At 38.9% G+C, this 16,045-nt stretch overlaps 2 protein-coding genes across 2 annotated transcripts; both read right to left on the bottom strand.

The window, feature by feature from the left end:
* Window positions 1-1,072: 1,072 nt before the first annotated feature.
* On the bottom strand, window positions 1,073-4,516 carry LOC122322990 (extracellular calcium-sensing receptor-like). Its single transcript, XM_043216603.1, has 6 exons — window positions 4,287-4,516; window positions 3,751-4,042; window positions 2,797-3,624; window positions 2,448-2,675; window positions 2,156-2,279; window positions 1,073-1,986 (listed from the first exon to the last, which is right to left on the bottom strand). The coding sequence occupies exons 1-6, from the start codon at window positions 4,514-4,516 to the stop codon at window positions 1,073-1,075; spliced, it is 2,616 nt and encodes an 871-aa protein (XP_043072538.1).
* Window positions 4,517-10,552: 6,036 nt separating this feature from the next.
* On the bottom strand, window positions 10,553-14,364 carry LOC122322932 (extracellular calcium-sensing receptor-like). The gene is made up of 6 exons (XM_043216541.1): window positions 14,144-14,364; window positions 13,595-13,886; window positions 12,583-13,410; window positions 12,235-12,462; window positions 11,938-12,061; window positions 10,553-11,466 (listed from the first exon to the last, which is right to left on the bottom strand). The coding sequence occupies exons 1-6, from the start codon at window positions 14,362-14,364 to the stop codon at window positions 10,553-10,555; spliced, it is 2,607 nt and encodes an 868-aa protein (XP_043072476.1).
* Window positions 14,365-16,045: the final 1,681 nt, after the last annotated feature.

The following is a 16,045-nucleotide window of genomic DNA, read 5'->3' as shown; positions in this document are numbered from 1 at the left end:
TTGTCCAATACAGTTCCAAGCATGAAGCATGATGGTTGCAAAATCGCGCTGTGGGGGTGTTTTTCAGCTGCAGGGGCAGGACGACTGGTTGCAATCGAGGTAAAGATGAATGCAGCCAAATACAGGGACATCCTGGATGAAAACCTTTTCCAGAGTGCTCAGGACCTCAAACTGGGCCAAAGGTTCACCTTCCAACAAGACAATGGTCCCTAAGCACACAGCTAAAATAACGAAGAAGTGGCTTCACAACAACTCTGTGACTCCGAGTTTTTTTTTTAAATTTATTTTTTTTTTTTTATAAATCTGCAAAAAATGTCAACAATTGTGTTTTTCTGTCAATATGGGGTGCTGTGTGTACATTAAATGAGGGAAAACATTTACTTGATTTTAGCAAATGGCTGCAATATAACAAAGAGTGAAAAATTTAAGGGGTCTGAATACTATCTATCTATCTATCTATCTATCTATCTATCTATCTATCTATCTATCTATGGCTGTATCAGTTTGGTTTCTTGAGAGACAAGAATAAATAATTAATCATTAAATTAAGTAAAGTGTGTGTGTGTGTATGTATGTGTGTGTATATATATATATATATATATATATATATATATATATATATATATATATATATATATATATATAATTGTATAGATATTTAGTGAAATGCACTTTTCTGTAAACTAACAAGCTAAGAACCTGACTTTTATGAGGTAAATGTAGTGCTATGAGTATTTATTCATGATAAAATGTATGGATCAAAAGTAACTCAAAAACAACACTTAATTTATTCAAGCATCAACTGAAAACAACATTAACATATACAAAATAAGAATGTATTAAATTCATTTAAAAAATGAAAACATTTATCCATTAATTAAAAGCATTTTACATGCTTACCAAAAATATGTAAATTAAATACCCTACAAATGGTACAAATACCCTAATACACTTCTAATTTTAATAAAAAAGAAAGCAAGCAAGAATGAATGAATAGCATCAAGCATTGTAAAAAAAAATCTTTGTTTACAGAAGAAGAAGGTGTCAAATCAGAATGTACAAAAATGAAAATCTATTTCTTTTGTAATTCTCTTCCCATGATGGCTTTTTTCGTGTTTCTCTCTGGACGTAAAAGGATGATGTAACATTTTGGGGCAAATATGGCCACCAGTAATCCAAAACTAGATGCTAGAATGGCAAAAATCTCCACAGCCACTGCATATTTCCCTGGTGAACTCACATATGCTGGAACAAATGCAATCCACACAGCACAGAAGATCAACATACTAAAAGTGATGAACTTTGCTTCATTAAAATTATCTGGAAGATTTCTTGCCAGGAAGGCTAACAGGAAGCTTACTGCTGCCAACAGTCCAATATATGCCAGCAGCAAAGAAAAACCAGCAACTGATCCTATAGCACATTCATATACTATTTTAGAGCGAGTATACTGGCTGTTTTTATGTGGTGTTGGAGATGCATTTGATAGCCAGACTGCACATATCACAACCTGAAGTGCTGTTAGGACCAGAACTGTGCATCTTTGTTGAGCTGCTCCAAACCATTTCATTGCTCCTTTACCCTCTGGTCGAGATGACTTGAACACAGCTATTACTACCATAGTCTTGACCAGGATGCTGGAGATGCACAGGACAAAGCTTATACCAAACACAGCATGTCTTAACTGACACGTCCATAACTGTGGCTGGCCAATGAACAGCAGCACACACAGGAAACACAGTTTGAGTGACACCAGCAGCAGGAAGCTGAGCTCTGAATTGTTTGCTCGTACTATAGGAGTGTTACGGTGGTGAGCGAAGACGATCATCACAAGACCACAGAAGCAGGCTCCAAGCAGGGAAGCAGTGGTCAGAGAGATGCCCAGAGGATCCTCATAGGACAGAAACTCTACTTCTTTGGGGACACACCGATCTTTATATGGATTTGACCAGAACTCATCTGGACATGTAGTGCACTCAACAGCATCTATGATTAAAGAATAAGACAGAAGATGAGATTTTAAAGATTAAATTACTATGAAATTTTATACAAACAGAAACTTAATGTCATCTATGATTAAGAAAAAAAGTCAAGAATTTTAAGAGCAAATCACTTTCAAATTCTTTTCTGTTTTAACCAAAAATAATCACCTTACCTGTTATATTAGAAATCTCTCCATCTCCACATGGCAGACAGTCAAAACAGCAGACAGGAAAGCCTTTTCTTGTGGCTCGCCTAGTACCTGGGGGGCAACTTTCACTGCATACTGACCTTGGGGGCTGATAGAGATATCATCTGTTATCTGCCATGTGTTTGTTTATTGTCTCTTTTACAAAATGACAAACTTGGACTTTCCATTAATTTATTGTTAATTGTCTTTTGATAGCTATGGACTATTTTTAGATTGTCTCCAAAAAGGATAACATTTAACAAGCAATGCTAGTTACTTTTTTTGGCTCAAAGTTCCAATATAGTGCATCATCATTCAGCCTGAGCACCATCCCCGTTGTCACCTCTTCAGTTACTACACCAACTGTTTGAACCCTTATCAATCCATCAGAGCTCGGCTGCCAGTTCAATACATCATAGATGGGCAGAGCATCTCCATTCTTATCAAATGACACATGATCCCCAAAACCTGTGGTGAAGTTCACCTTCTGTAGGTAGTGAACCAGCTGTACAGTTTGATTTAAGGACAGGGGTTACATGAAATGTTGATTAATGTATAATTTTTTTTTTTCACATCAGCTTTTTTATAGGGCAAGAGAGAACGTGCACTATACCTGTGGGTCTTACCTGCCAGGGTTTCAAGTTTGTTATGTCAGCACAGCCATTTCCACTGAATGGTCCTCTTCCCTCTTCACACTGCATTAAGTCATGAAGGGCATGTGCCAGTGCATAAACTGCCTTGTAGACATTATAAGAGGCCCTTAACTCTGAATCATCAGTGTATGGTGTGTCTGTGATACTCAGGTCCTCCTGTCCTGTACACACCTTTTTCACTTGCTCTCCATCTGTTTCTCTACCTCTAGTTTCAAAACTGCATCTGAACATGTTTTCCCAAAAGATCCTCAACATATTATTTTTTGGATCATTGCTGGGGCGAATACGTAAAAGAAAATCATGAAGACCCTGGATTTCTCCACGCCTAATAGCGATGCCTATTGTGCCCTTCAGGAAGGGCAGTAAACGTGGAGAGTGGTGTACAAAAGATGTGGCCCAAGCTTCACTCGCAATCCACTGCCTACCTGTCATGTTCTGCAGCACCAACTCGTCTATTAAAGGTATCAAAAAGGATGGAGTGGAAAAAACAACTATTACACTAGCAGTAGAGGCCTGAATCACTCCTGTTATATGTTGAATATCTCTGAGGTTGTTATCATGGGGCAGGATTTCAGAAAACGCAACACAACCTCCAAACAGCTTCATTTCCTGCTGAAATGACTGAGCAGCATCAATGCCATAGTCATCATCACTATAGATAAGACCAATCCAAGTCCATCCAAAATATTTTAAGATCTGAACCATAGCCCGGACCTGGAAGGCATCACTGGGGATTGTTCTGAAGAAAGAGGGGTACTTTTTCCTGTTACTCAAACAGGAGCAGGTGGCGTAGTGACTAACCTAATTAGGGGATATGAAGAGAAAGAGAAGAAGGCATGAGACAGAGAAAAAGAGTTATAGTAAAAAATAAATTAATAAATAACAATGAATAAATGTATATACATATAAATGATTTATTTTTCATACTATAGGTACTCGAAAAAGTCCCAGAATGCTTGAAATTGCAATGGAAACAGTTGAACTTGAATCTCCCACAATCCCAATCACTGGAGGAGGGCCAGTGCAGTTGATGTTAGAAAAGGACTCCTTTGTTCCACTAGCCAGAGATATAGCAGCCCGGAATGCCATTCCTAGCATCACACAGTTGTCATAAAGATGGTAACCAAGAGTGATATTAGGCAGTAGGTTTGGATTCTTATTGATCTCATCGATTGCGAAAGCCATGGTCTGTGCCTGCTGGAAGCTTTCCATGTCAAACCTAAGAAAAAAATATATATAGTGATTTAGCTATTCTGGAATTATATTATCTGTATAATTAAAAAAAAGGAAATTAGGAGTAAAATTTAATTTAAGCAAGTTAACAATGACAATTAACAATAAATTCAAGAACATTAGATATTTTGTGAAGAATAGTATTTTTCCATTTTAAAATGTCTATCTCCTTCAGCTGTTCTCTTTTTGTTGTAGCCTTGTATATCTGTACTTTTCCACTCCAAACTCACTGCTCACAGTATGGTGGTTCAGGCTCTTTTCTGAAGCTCAGATCTGGGAACACTGCAAGGAAATCAACCTCAAACAGGCCTCCAAATATAACATCACCATCCTGGTACATTCCATTCAACCTGAAGTGTCCCTGTAGCTGACAGGTTCCTGATCTGAGTATTGAAGCTGCTGAAATAAAGTTGAAAGACAGATACAGACATGATACAGATATGTTCAGAGTGATCCCCATCCCTATTTCTCAATATCCGAGTGTGCTTAATTTATGTGTGTGGGGTGTTGCTCTTTAAAAGAACAGGTGGTGCTAAGTAAGCATCACTGGAAATCAGTGTGTCATTAGCTCATCACAACATTCTAATCTATGTTAAGTAATGGCAACTTTGGGATTTGTTTAGGATAGAACCTCTTATTAAACAGGATGGGGAAGGGACATATGTAGAGATGCTGAATTGACAACAATGGGTTTTATAGTTTAGGGATATTTTATCAAATGTATGAACTTTATTGTATTATATGTATGAACTCCGTGTTTTATACTTGACAGTGACTTTCCTCAGAATGTCCTCTAGATGTCAGTCTTGTATTTGACTGTATATGCTGAGCAAATTTTTTATTTTCTTTCCTTTTTTTTTTTTTTTTTTTTTTCAGATTTTGACATTGGCAGGGTTTTCACAGATCTAAAACAATACAAGCTTTGCAAATGTAACAAGACAAATATATAAATCATTAGTCTTGTTAAATTTGAAATATAAAAAGCAGTATGCAGTATGAAAATACAGTACAATAGGGTAGTCTTTCACTTTCAGCCTTTCTATATAAAATTCTGCATTTCCCTGCTTTAATAATCATGTTTCTTCCACCCCAAGATAAATGAGAAAAAGGGTCTTTTATCTAATGGAAACTGAAGGCTAGAAAAGGCTTTATAAGGAATAAGAACTTTAGCGGTGTTGTTAAATGGGTGAAAAATTATTTCCTTAAAGTCCCTCAATAAAGAAACCAAGTCTTTAATGGCCACTGCTTGTGGCTCAATAACCAATGCAAACAGAAGCAGTGACATTAGACATCCTTGTCTGGTGCCATGTGGGACTTTGAGAATTTTAGAAATTAAATTTGCTGTGGAGAAAGAGTATAAAATGTAAACCCATTTAATAAACATATCTTCTAAATTAAATTTGGAAATTACAGAGACTCTGTTGAAATCTTCGCCCATATCTAATGAAATAACTAAATCACTATTTTTTGTAAACTGATTTGAATGTTAAATTGTGTTATGAAGTCGCCTAATATTATGAGCTGATGATCTGTCTTATACTAAGCCTGTCTGGTCAATATTAATTATTGTAGGATGTACTGATTCAAGTCAAATGGCTAAAATCTTTGCTAATATTTTGGCATCCACATTAAAAAGGTTGATGGATACCCATTTTCAACAAGTGAACCCTCTGGGGTCTGAGGTGATTTTGGGGGCCTTGAGATGTTTTGCCATGCCCTGAAATTTGTGTGTATTTCAGCCACTTATAACACACTGTTGGTCAACTGTAACGAAGATGTTGAGGCAGAGCTTGAATCCATATACAGAAGTTTATTTAAGACAATCAACAAAACCAGGTCAGAAAAATCAGGCAGTGGGTCAAAGCCAGGAAGGCAGTCCAATCTGTCAAGTGAAGGCAAAAAGGATAAGACAAGCAATGGAATGTCCTCTTTGCCAGGGTCAGCTCCTGGGTGGACTGTTTTAAGGGAAGGACACATGGAAACAGGGAGAGATGTGGTAATTATCAGAAAGCTCCAACTGGTAATTGATTTACTGTATTCTTTTTAGAATTTTGAAAGGACCAATACAACTTGATGTCCCTCTTTGAGAGAGAAGAGAATTCTGTAAATAAGGGATTATAAATTGGAAACGGGTGTAAAATATGGCCCCATTGAGCTTTACGTGGAATTAAGCATTTAGCACTCCTAATATACTCCAGGTTTTTAGAATCGGTTATAATTGGAATGGAAGTACTGCTCCCTCTAAAGAGTGTCACCGCTCTTCAATGGCTGCTTTCATGGAAAGCAGTTCCTTGTTTTCCACACCAGTTCAGCAGCAGTTAACTTCCTGGGGAAGAAAGCACAAGGGTACAATTTTCCAGGTTGGCCATGTTGTTGGGAGAAGATGGCACAAATAACACAGTCCGAGGCATCTACCTCCATGATAAAAGGTCAGGGCGGGGTCAGATTGTTTCAGAATTGGGGCAGATGTGAATCTTTCTTTCAAGGCAAGGAAGGCCTTGTGGGCCTCTTCAGTCCATCTTAGCTTGGCTGGTTTACCTTTCAACAGGGAGGTCAGTGGTGATGCGACTGTGCTGTAGTTACGGATAAGTAGTTTGGGGACATTTAGTGACTGCTTGCACCCTAGTCTCGTTCTTCCTAACTCAGTTATGACTGATCTGATAGCCAAGGAAGGAGGTCTTGACAAGGGGTACACTTTACCTTTGGGGTACATGGCATTGGGAAGAAGATCTATGTGTCAGGACAGACGAGCAGACCCAATTGCAGAAGGAAAATAGTTTATTTGAACAATTAAGGGTTTTGTGTAATAGTCCAACAAAAAGGGTGAAAGAGCTGGCAGTCGACTCCAGCCACAATCCCAGCTGCAGAGGAGGTGATGGATGGCTCATCAAACTGACTCAATTCGATGGGACGAAGGGTGAACCAGACCCAACCAGTGGGGCGGGAAAAGGTCGCTGAGAAGCCTCCCACTGTAGCCACATCCAGCATCCGCCTGCTAGAGGACCGAGACTGGTACTGGCACCCGAAGGTCGTCGGTGAGAGGAGAGTACTGAGCTGGGTAAAAGGTGAACTGGAGAGATGGGAGCAGAAGACGGGCAAAATGAGAAACTAACAAAATAAAAAGTCAAAAAAGGCAAAAAACAGCACTAACTAGACTGAAAACAGGACTAAGACTGGACAAACAAAAAACTTAGCAAACTGGGGTTCAGAATCAGAATGAACTAACATCAAACGACAGATTGACAAAGGACAGAAAACACAAGGAGATTAAGTAGGGAGGATAATTGACAGAAATGGGGTGCAGGAGTGTGAAACAATTAGGGTTAACAAGAGGGGAGGAGTTAACAGCAAAGCACTTGGCGAGCTGTCAAAACAAAGGCCATGTGCTCCAGGACAACAAAACACAAGACAAACACAACAGGCCACTGCCAACCCCTGACACTATGGCACAATACCAGGGTCAGTGTGGAGATAATTTTGTGGTTTTAACTTTACTAAAAACCTCAGACAGGTGATTTTAACAGGAGGACATCTTTACTTTCTGTGTTTCCGGACTCTCTATGCTGGTTGTGAGACATAGTTGGGACTTGGAAAAAAAACAATGGGGACAAGCTAATAAGCTCTCTATGATTGTGTACGGATAGCCAGGCATGTCCAAGGATGACCTTGTGGTTAGGAGAATAAATGTTCAGATGTTCTAAAGGTTCTAATGGTTCAAAAGGGATGTCAACTAGATGCTCAAGCACTATGACTAAATGCCACAAAGCAAAGTCAATGGGGCGGTTCATTATCTTTATGGTCAGGCCTGGTTTGGGGACCACAGTATCTCGTCTTTGCTTTTTACAGATGATGTTGTCCTGTTGGCTCTATCAAACCATGACCTACTGCGGGCACTGGAACTGTTTGCAGCCAACTGTGAAGTGGCTGAGATGAGAATCAGCACCTCCAAGTCTGTTGGAAAGTTCCTGCCTCAGGTCTTTTGGATCTTTTTCACAAGTGATGGAAGGATGGAACCGATGGATGGAGATTAACAGATGGATCATTGCAGCCTCTGCAGTAATGCAGATGATGTACCAGTCTGTCATAGTGAAAAAGGAGCTGAGCTGCAATTGCATAGCTCCGGAGAACTCCTCCACATTGAGAGAGGCCAGCTGAGGTGACTCGGACATCTGTTCCGGGCATGGAGGAGATCCTTTTGGATTCTGGCCTTGGACTGATCAGAGATGGCTGCTACACAAGAGTCTCTTGGCGGACCTTCCAGAGCCTCCCCACATCTCTGCAGATCTTCCAGATCTTCATGAACTCAAGGTCTGTCCTGTCATGGCCATGGAGGTTGTCCATGAACTGCATCTTAAACGCCTGTTGGAGTCCTGCAACTGCTCAGAGCAATTTTTTTCTCGACAGTCCACTGAGTATTTTCCCAAAAGTCTTGGGGATCATCAAGATGATTTCTGCCAAAACTGATATGAGCTTTTATGTTCTATTAGCCGCGTTTTCGTCTTTGAACTAGTTTCATGAAAACTGACTATAACTGAGGCAAGTGAGGCCTGTTGTTGTGGCATCTTCTCTTCAATATAGAAACCTTAATGAATGAAAACCCAAACATTCCAGGGATGGGACAGTTGTGTTTACTTATGTTATCTTTGCAAAAAAATTAAAATTCAGGAAGGGGGCCAACAGGGACTTTTAAGGACCAGGTAGTGAGCCTGCAAATGCTGCCCTTTGACGGCGCAGACCCAGCTACATATGTAACCCAACGAGGTCACACCCTGACAGAGTGAATGGAGACATACATCCTGTTGCCATAGTTACTATTAATGTAAAGTTAATATTAAGTTTAAATCTTAAATATTTCTTCTGTGTCAGCCGTGACACTCTATCTCTATCTCTATCTACACTTTAATTTGGCTGCTAACAGCACATCTGTGTGTCAGAACTGAAACAGAAGAGCGTGCACTATGTGCGTCCAGTTGATGCTTTCCAAAATGGCACTATAAAGTCATAATTTTTGTTTCATATCCATACAAAAAGTATTCTTGTCATTTCATAATGGCACATTTGAACCACTAATGGCAGATGGAGTATTCAGGCCATGTCTTTCATACTTTCACAGAGCTTAACAGTGTATTTTACTTGGCAGTCAATGGGACAGTCACAAGCCTCCCGGTTTTAATACAAAATATCTTAAATTATGTTCTAAGGATGAACAAAGCTTTTGCAGATTTGGAACATTTTAATTTCAGGTCTGAGTTGGAGGCCACAACATATCTCTCTTTGCTAATATAATTAGCCTCCACAAAGTGGAGTCTTCAACATACATTGTCAATTGCTCTCTTGCCTTATCGAATGCCTTGATGTGCCTGATGATTGTAGCCGTCTTTTCCTCTCTACCGACAGCTTAATAACGGCAGTGGGACTTTCTCAATGCGAATTTTTGTTATGTTTGTGTTATAATTATGACTAGTAAGACATGTTATAACATAATTTAAGATATTTTGGATGGCTTGTGACTGTCCTATTGACTGCCAGGTAAAATACACTGTCAAGGTCTAGAAAAGCAAAAAAAAGACAACTGCACTAGTGTGGAGGTGTTCAGTCCAGTTTGATAAAATCAGCAAAGGCAGGTGTTCGGGTAGTGTGTGAGGTGGAAGAGGAACACAAGTCAGTTGTGTGGTCAAACATGAAACTTATAAATGGGAGGTAATGACACTAACTGATGAGAAACACTTGAACATAATGAACTGATTAACATAAGATAGAAACTAGGTCACACATGGCACACGAGGAATGAAAACATGCACAAAACAGTCCAGGGGTGTGACAATTGTACTATAATGACATGGAGGAGATGAATTGCTGAATAAATTCGTTATTTTTGTTTTATTTGCACTGAAAAAGTGTTCTTGTCACTTCATGAAATTTAGCTTGAACCACTGATGTCCGATTTACATCGGCAGCTCATGATTTTATTATATTTTAAGAAAAGTATTACATTGTGAACATTTTGACAACCTATTTACAGGTGTTTGTATATATTTGTACACATTTATTTTAGAAAACAAAAATATTCCATGTACAAACCTATGTACATATGCAATACAAAACATTGAAGTTCTGCATCTTAAAACTGCTCAGAATGCAGAAAGAGCCTTATTAATCTGACAAATGTAAATAATTCATATGCATTTCAATAAGAAGAACATGTTTTAAATAAATCCTATTAAAAGCTTTTTATTTGTCTCTACAATCAAGCTGTTTGTTTCTCCTAAATCATTTGTTAAGACAGTCTTATCAGAAGAGCAAGTTAAGGAAGTTTAATAAACAGTGTCATTGACATTACAGAAAATTATTAGGTACCCTAACTCACTGGTTCTTAAAGCAGAGGGTGAAGATGATCAACAGAAAAGGTACAAAGCCATGGCAACAAGGAATACCCAAAATAACCAAAAGCGTTGAACCAGTCTATACAGTATGACAGTGTTTACATCACGTAAAACTATTTCTTATGTGTTTCTCTTCCCATGATGGCATTTTTAGTGTTTCTCTCTGGATGTAAAAGGATGATGTAGCACTTTGGGGCAAATATGGCCACCAGTAACCCAAAACTAGAAGCTAAAATGGCAAATATCTCCACAGCCACTGAATATTTCCCTGGAGAACTCACATATGCTGGAACAAACGCAATCCACACAGCACAGAAGATTATCATACTAAAAGTAATGAACTTTGCTTCATTAAAATTATCTGGAAGATTTCTCGCCAGGAAGGCTAACAGGAAACTTACTGCTGCTAAAAGACCAATATAGCCGAGTAACATGGAAAAACCAGTCACTGATCCTATAGCACATTCATATACTATTTTAGAGCGGATATACTGGTTGTTTTTATGTGGTGTTGGAGAGGCAGTTGATAGCCAGACTGTACATATCACAACCTGAAGTGCTGTTAGGACCAGAACTGTGCATCTTTGTTGAGTTGCTCCAAACCATTTCATTGCTCCTTTACCCTCTGGTCGAGAGGACTTGAACACAGCTATTACTACCATAGTCTTGACCAGGATGCTGGAGATGCACAGGACAAAGCTTATACCAAACACAGCATGTCTTAACTGACACGTCCATAATTGTGGCTGGCCAATGAACAGCAGAACACACAGAAAACACAGTTTAAGTGACACCAGCAGCAGGAAGCTGAGCTCTGAATTGTTGGCTCGTACTATAGGAGTGTTATGGTGATGTGCAAAGACCACCAAAACAAGAGCACAGAAACAGGTGCCAAGCAGAGAAACAGTGGTCAGAGAGATGCCCAGAGGATCCTCATAGGATAGAAACTCTACATCTTTGGGGACACACTTATCTTTATCCATATTTGACCAGAACTCATCTGGACACACTATACATTCAACAGCATCTGTGAGTAAAAATAAAAGAGAAAATGTAAGATTAAATTATTTTGTAAATAAGCGATGATGAGCTGTGCATTAAACTGTTGTAATGCACTCGTGAATACAGTACCTTTGTCAATCGCCAGTATTTACAAATAAACACAGTTAATGATGTTTGCAGCATGATATTTAAATATATAATAACAGTTATTGTCATTAGTTATAGCTGTAGCATTCTGCCTGCTTCAAATCAGACACAGATGAAAAACTAATTTGAACTAATTATCTATAGAGAGAGAGATGACCGTTATGTGTGCATTACCTGCATCTGTGTACCTCTCTACAAAAAAGAAGCTGTGCTACTTCAAAAACAAAATTTTTATATGATTGTTGATGAATATAATGTAGAAATGTAGTATCTAGACTGTTTATATTAATCAAAGTCATGGAGCAGACTAATTTGTGTGTGTGTGCAGAGAGAGTGATAATCTCCACACCTGTAGTATTAGAAATCTCTCCATCTCCACATGGCAGGCAGTCAAAACAGCAGACAGGAAAACCTTTCCGTGTGGCTTGTCTAGTGCCTGGGGGGCAGCTCTCACTGCACACAGATCGTGGGGGCTGAAAGACATAAGCTGTTATTAGTCATGTATTTCTCATCATGTGTCTGACAATGATAAACAATTACATAATGATAAACCTTTCCAGAATTTAATTCTCATTTGTCTTATTTGTCTTATGTCTGAATCATGTTTATACTCTATACGGGCAATAAAGATGTTAATGTTAAGTACTTTTTTGTCCTGAAAATTCCAATATATTGCATTCTCATCCAGTTTAAGCACCATCCCTGTTTCTGTCACTTCATTTATTACCCCGACCGTGTAGATATTTATTGATTCATCAGAGTTCGGGTGCCAGTTCAGCACATCATAGATGGCCAGAGCATCTCCATTTTTATCAAATGACACATGATCCCCAAAGTCTGTGGTGAAGTTTACTTTCTGGAGGTAGTGAACCATCTGTACAGTTTGTAGACAAAACAGGTTTTACATGTTTATGTGAAGCTATAATTAATATAGAGCACACTTTTTATCTTTTATATGCCTGGAGAGAATCACCACTACACTTGTGGGTCCTACCTGCCAGGGTTTCAGGTTTTTAATATCAGCACATCTGTTCCCACTGAATGGTCCTCTCCCCTCCTCACACTGCATCAGGTCATGAAGTGCATGTGCTAGTGCATAAACTGCCTTGTAGACATTATATGAAGCCCTCAATCCTGACACATCAGTGTATGGTGTGTTTGTGATGACCAGATCTTCCTGTCCTGTGCACACTTTTTTTACTTGCTCTCCATCTGTCTCTTTAGCCCCAGTTTCAAAACTGCACTCAAACATGTTCTCCCAGAAGATTCTTAACATATTATTTCTTGGGTCACTGCTGGGGTGAACATGTAACAAAAAGTCATGAAGCCTCTGGATCTCCCCACGCCTTATAGCAATGCCCAGTGTTCCCCTCAGAAAAGGCAGGAAACGTGGAGTATGAGATTCGACAGAGGTGGCCCAAGCTTCACTCGCAATCCACTGCCTGCCTGTCATGTTCTGCAAAACCACCTCCTCCATCAAAGGTATGAAAAAAGATGAAGGGGCAAAAACAATCACTACTCTAGCTGTAGAAGCCTGAATCACTTCCATTGTACGCCGAATATCTCTGAGGTTGTTATCATGTGGCAGGATTTCAGAAAAAGAAACACAATATCCAAACAGCTGCATTTCTTGCTGAAATAACTGAGCAGCATAGACACCGTAGTCATCATCACTGTAGAGCAGACCAACCCAGGTCCATCCAAAATGTCTTAAAATCTGAATCATGGCCCGTACTTGGAAGGCATCACTAGGGATTGTTCTGAAGAAAGAGGGGTACTTTTTCCTGTCACTCAAACAGGAGCAGGTGGCATAGTGACTAACCTAATCAGGAAGGATGAGAGGGGAAAAGAAAAAAAGAGAAATAGTGAAGATCAACAAAAGAATTCACTACAAAAAAATACATGTATAAATAAATAAACAAACAAATGAAAATGCAACAACAAAAACAACTGAATTATGCAAAAATATGCATACAGTGTATTTTTAGTTTTTCATCCCATCTTACTATAGGTACTCGAAACAGCCCCAGAACACTGGAAATCGCGATGGAAGGAGTTGAACTTGCATCACCAACGATTCCAATCACTGGAGGAGGACCAGTGCAGTTTAGGATGGAGAAGGACTGCTCGGTTCCAGTAGCCAGAGAAATGGCAGCCCGGAACGCCATTCCTAGCATCACACAGTTGTCATAAAGATGGTAACCAAGAGTGATGTTAGGCAGCAAGTTTGGATTCTTATTGATCTCATCTATTGCAAAAGCCATGGTCTGTGCATGCTGGAAACCTTCCATGTTAAATCTGTGAAAAACAATAATTATAATAATGAAATATGTAAATGTTGACATAATGATATCACATATATTCATTAATGAACAAAAATAATAATACAAGCATCAATACATCGCAAATACATAAGAGTGTACACATCACTGGAGGACCCTTTCAAATTAAATGACTTAAAAGATAGCAAAGGGAACAACATATTATTAATTATTTGCATTATTTATTATCATAACAATTTTAAGTTTGTTCCCCTCTATATATAGCTGACTTACATTTCACAGTATGGTGATTCTGGCTCTGCTCTGAAGCTCAGCTCCGGAAACACTGTAAAGAAGTGAACCTCAAACAGGCCTCCAAGTATAAAATCTCCCTCCTTATACATTCCATTCAAATTAAAGTGTCCCTGTATCAAACAGATACCTGATTTGAAGTCTGAAGCTGCTGATATACAGTTAAGTGACAGATATAGAGAAATACACAGAGTGAGCCACATCTCTCTATTTCTGAGCCACTCACCCATTCATCTGATGAATTTATTATGACAGTTATGTGGGGTGTTGCTCTAAACAAGCAGGCACCAAGTGGGTATGCCTCAAAATCAGTATGTCACCCTCCCATCCCTCCCAACATAGGCAAAAGTACTAACAGAATAATGGTAAATGTATGCATGCAAAGTTAATTGCTATGCAATTGAATGGAAATTAGTTACAGGCTTATTTAAATATGCTGTTTAGAAACAATTGGTTTTTCAGCTAAAATCTTCTGCTTGACAATGTTTACTAATAATATTCACTAAGAATGTTTTTTTATGCATTTATTTGTTCCAATCAATAAAAAGAAAAACCTGCCTTAAAGGAATAGTTCACCACTAAGTGTAACATCCAGCCAGCAGAGGGAGCCCTCTCCCGAGTACTGACCCGAGCCGCGCCCTCTGCTGCTACTTCCGGGTTAGGGCTATTTAACCGTAGAGCACCAGGTGCTCTACGCGAAGTATTGCCAGCCTGTCTGCCTTACCAAGCGTTTTCCATTGTACTACTGACTACTATTGTGTATGACCTTTTGCTTGCTTATTCGACTCACTGCTTCACGGATCATCCTTGTTTGTTACGGTAACTGATTACTACTGAACTTTGTTATTGACCATTGCCTCCATTCGACTTTGCCCACGGATTCCCCTTTATGTATGTTTGCCTTCTGGACTTATATTACTGTTACCAACCCTTGCTTGTTTTTGACCATCCTCATCTGTGTGTGTGTTTCCAATAAACATCCGCACATGGAATCGCAATCGGCTTCCGCCTCCTCCTTACACTAAGCCATTTTCAGGTCACCATTGACTTCCATAGTATTTTCTTTTCTTACTAGGAAAGTCAATGATGACCCAAAACTATGGGATCAGAATACCAAATGAATTGCAGTCAAGAAAAAAAAAAAAAAAAAAAAAAAAAAAAATTATATTGCCCAAATTTTAAAAATGAAAGCAAACAATTTTCAGAATAGCAAACAATGGTCACAAATAAATGGTCAAAAAAAAAGGAGTGCAAATCAAATATTTAATAACACCTGTAAAAAAATAATAAGCATGAATAAAAACTGCAATCACATTTAAAACTAAATTTCACAAACCTAAAATATTAGTACAAAATTATCTGACTTGCACACAAAATCATGTTTTCCTTGGTTATAATTCAATTTTTTTATATCTCATGTTTACATTTTTGTACGTTTGTGCTGTTTTTCCCTTCACTCTTGTTTCCACATTCTAAACTTCATGTAAATCAGGGCAGGCTTAAGCCTGATGAGGACTTCCTCTTCATCCAGCTCCCTGAGAAGCTCTACTGATACGCTTGGAGCATGCCCATAGAATGCAGTGTGTCCAGGGGCCATGTAAGATTTTCCAATTAAGCTGGAAGTAATCCAACATGGTTTGGACCATAGTAGGAGACAAGACGTCCAGACGGAGCCAAACTGGGTGAGCGATTATTCGCAAGAGTTTATTTGATGGCTGGTATAGCATAGATTGGCAGCCACCACGTTTGTGATACACACAGAAAAAGGCTACTTCCAAGACTTTATAACCTCCTGGTTGAAATCTTGAAAGAAGCGGAGAGGCCTACAGGGTTGAGAAGGAGAAAGGCTGTTTTTTTTGTTGCCATAGATGATGGTCAAGAGCT

The sequence above is a fragment of the Puntigrus tetrazona genome, chromosome 18, assembly GCF_018831695.1.
Source record: "Puntigrus tetrazona isolate hp1 chromosome 18, ASM1883169v1, whole genome shotgun sequence".
In the NCBI taxonomy this organism is placed as follows: Eukaryota; Metazoa; Chordata; class Actinopteri; order Cypriniformes; family Cyprinidae; genus Puntigrus; species Puntigrus tetrazona.
Note: the sequence above shows the minus strand (reverse complement) of the source record. Positions and strands in the feature narration are given on the sequence as shown.

Coding starts and splice junctions, on each gene's coding strand:
- LOC122322990 (XM_043216603.1), bottom strand. CDS start 4,516: ATGGGGATCACTCTGAACATATCTGTATCATGTCTGTATCTGTCTTTC. Junction 2,676..2,796: donor CAAACTTGAAACCCTGGCAG/GTAAGACCCACA, acceptor CAAACTGTACAG/CTGGTTCACTACCTACAGAA. Junction 1,987..2,155: donor AGAGATTTCTAATATAACAG/GTAAGGTGATTA, acceptor CTTTAATCATAG/ATGCTGTTGAGTGCACTACA.
- LOC122322932 (XM_043216541.1), bottom strand. CDS start 14,364: ATGTGGCTCACTCTGTGTATTTCTCTATATCTGTCACTTAACTGTATA. Junction 13,887..14,143: donor GAATCACCATACTGTGAAAT/GTAAGTCAGCTA, acceptor TGTTTTTCACAG/ATTTAACATGGAAGGTTTCC. Junction 13,411..13,594: donor GGCTGTTTCGAGTACCTATA/GTAAGATGGGAT, acceptor CTTCCTGATTAG/GTTAGTCACTATGCCACCTG.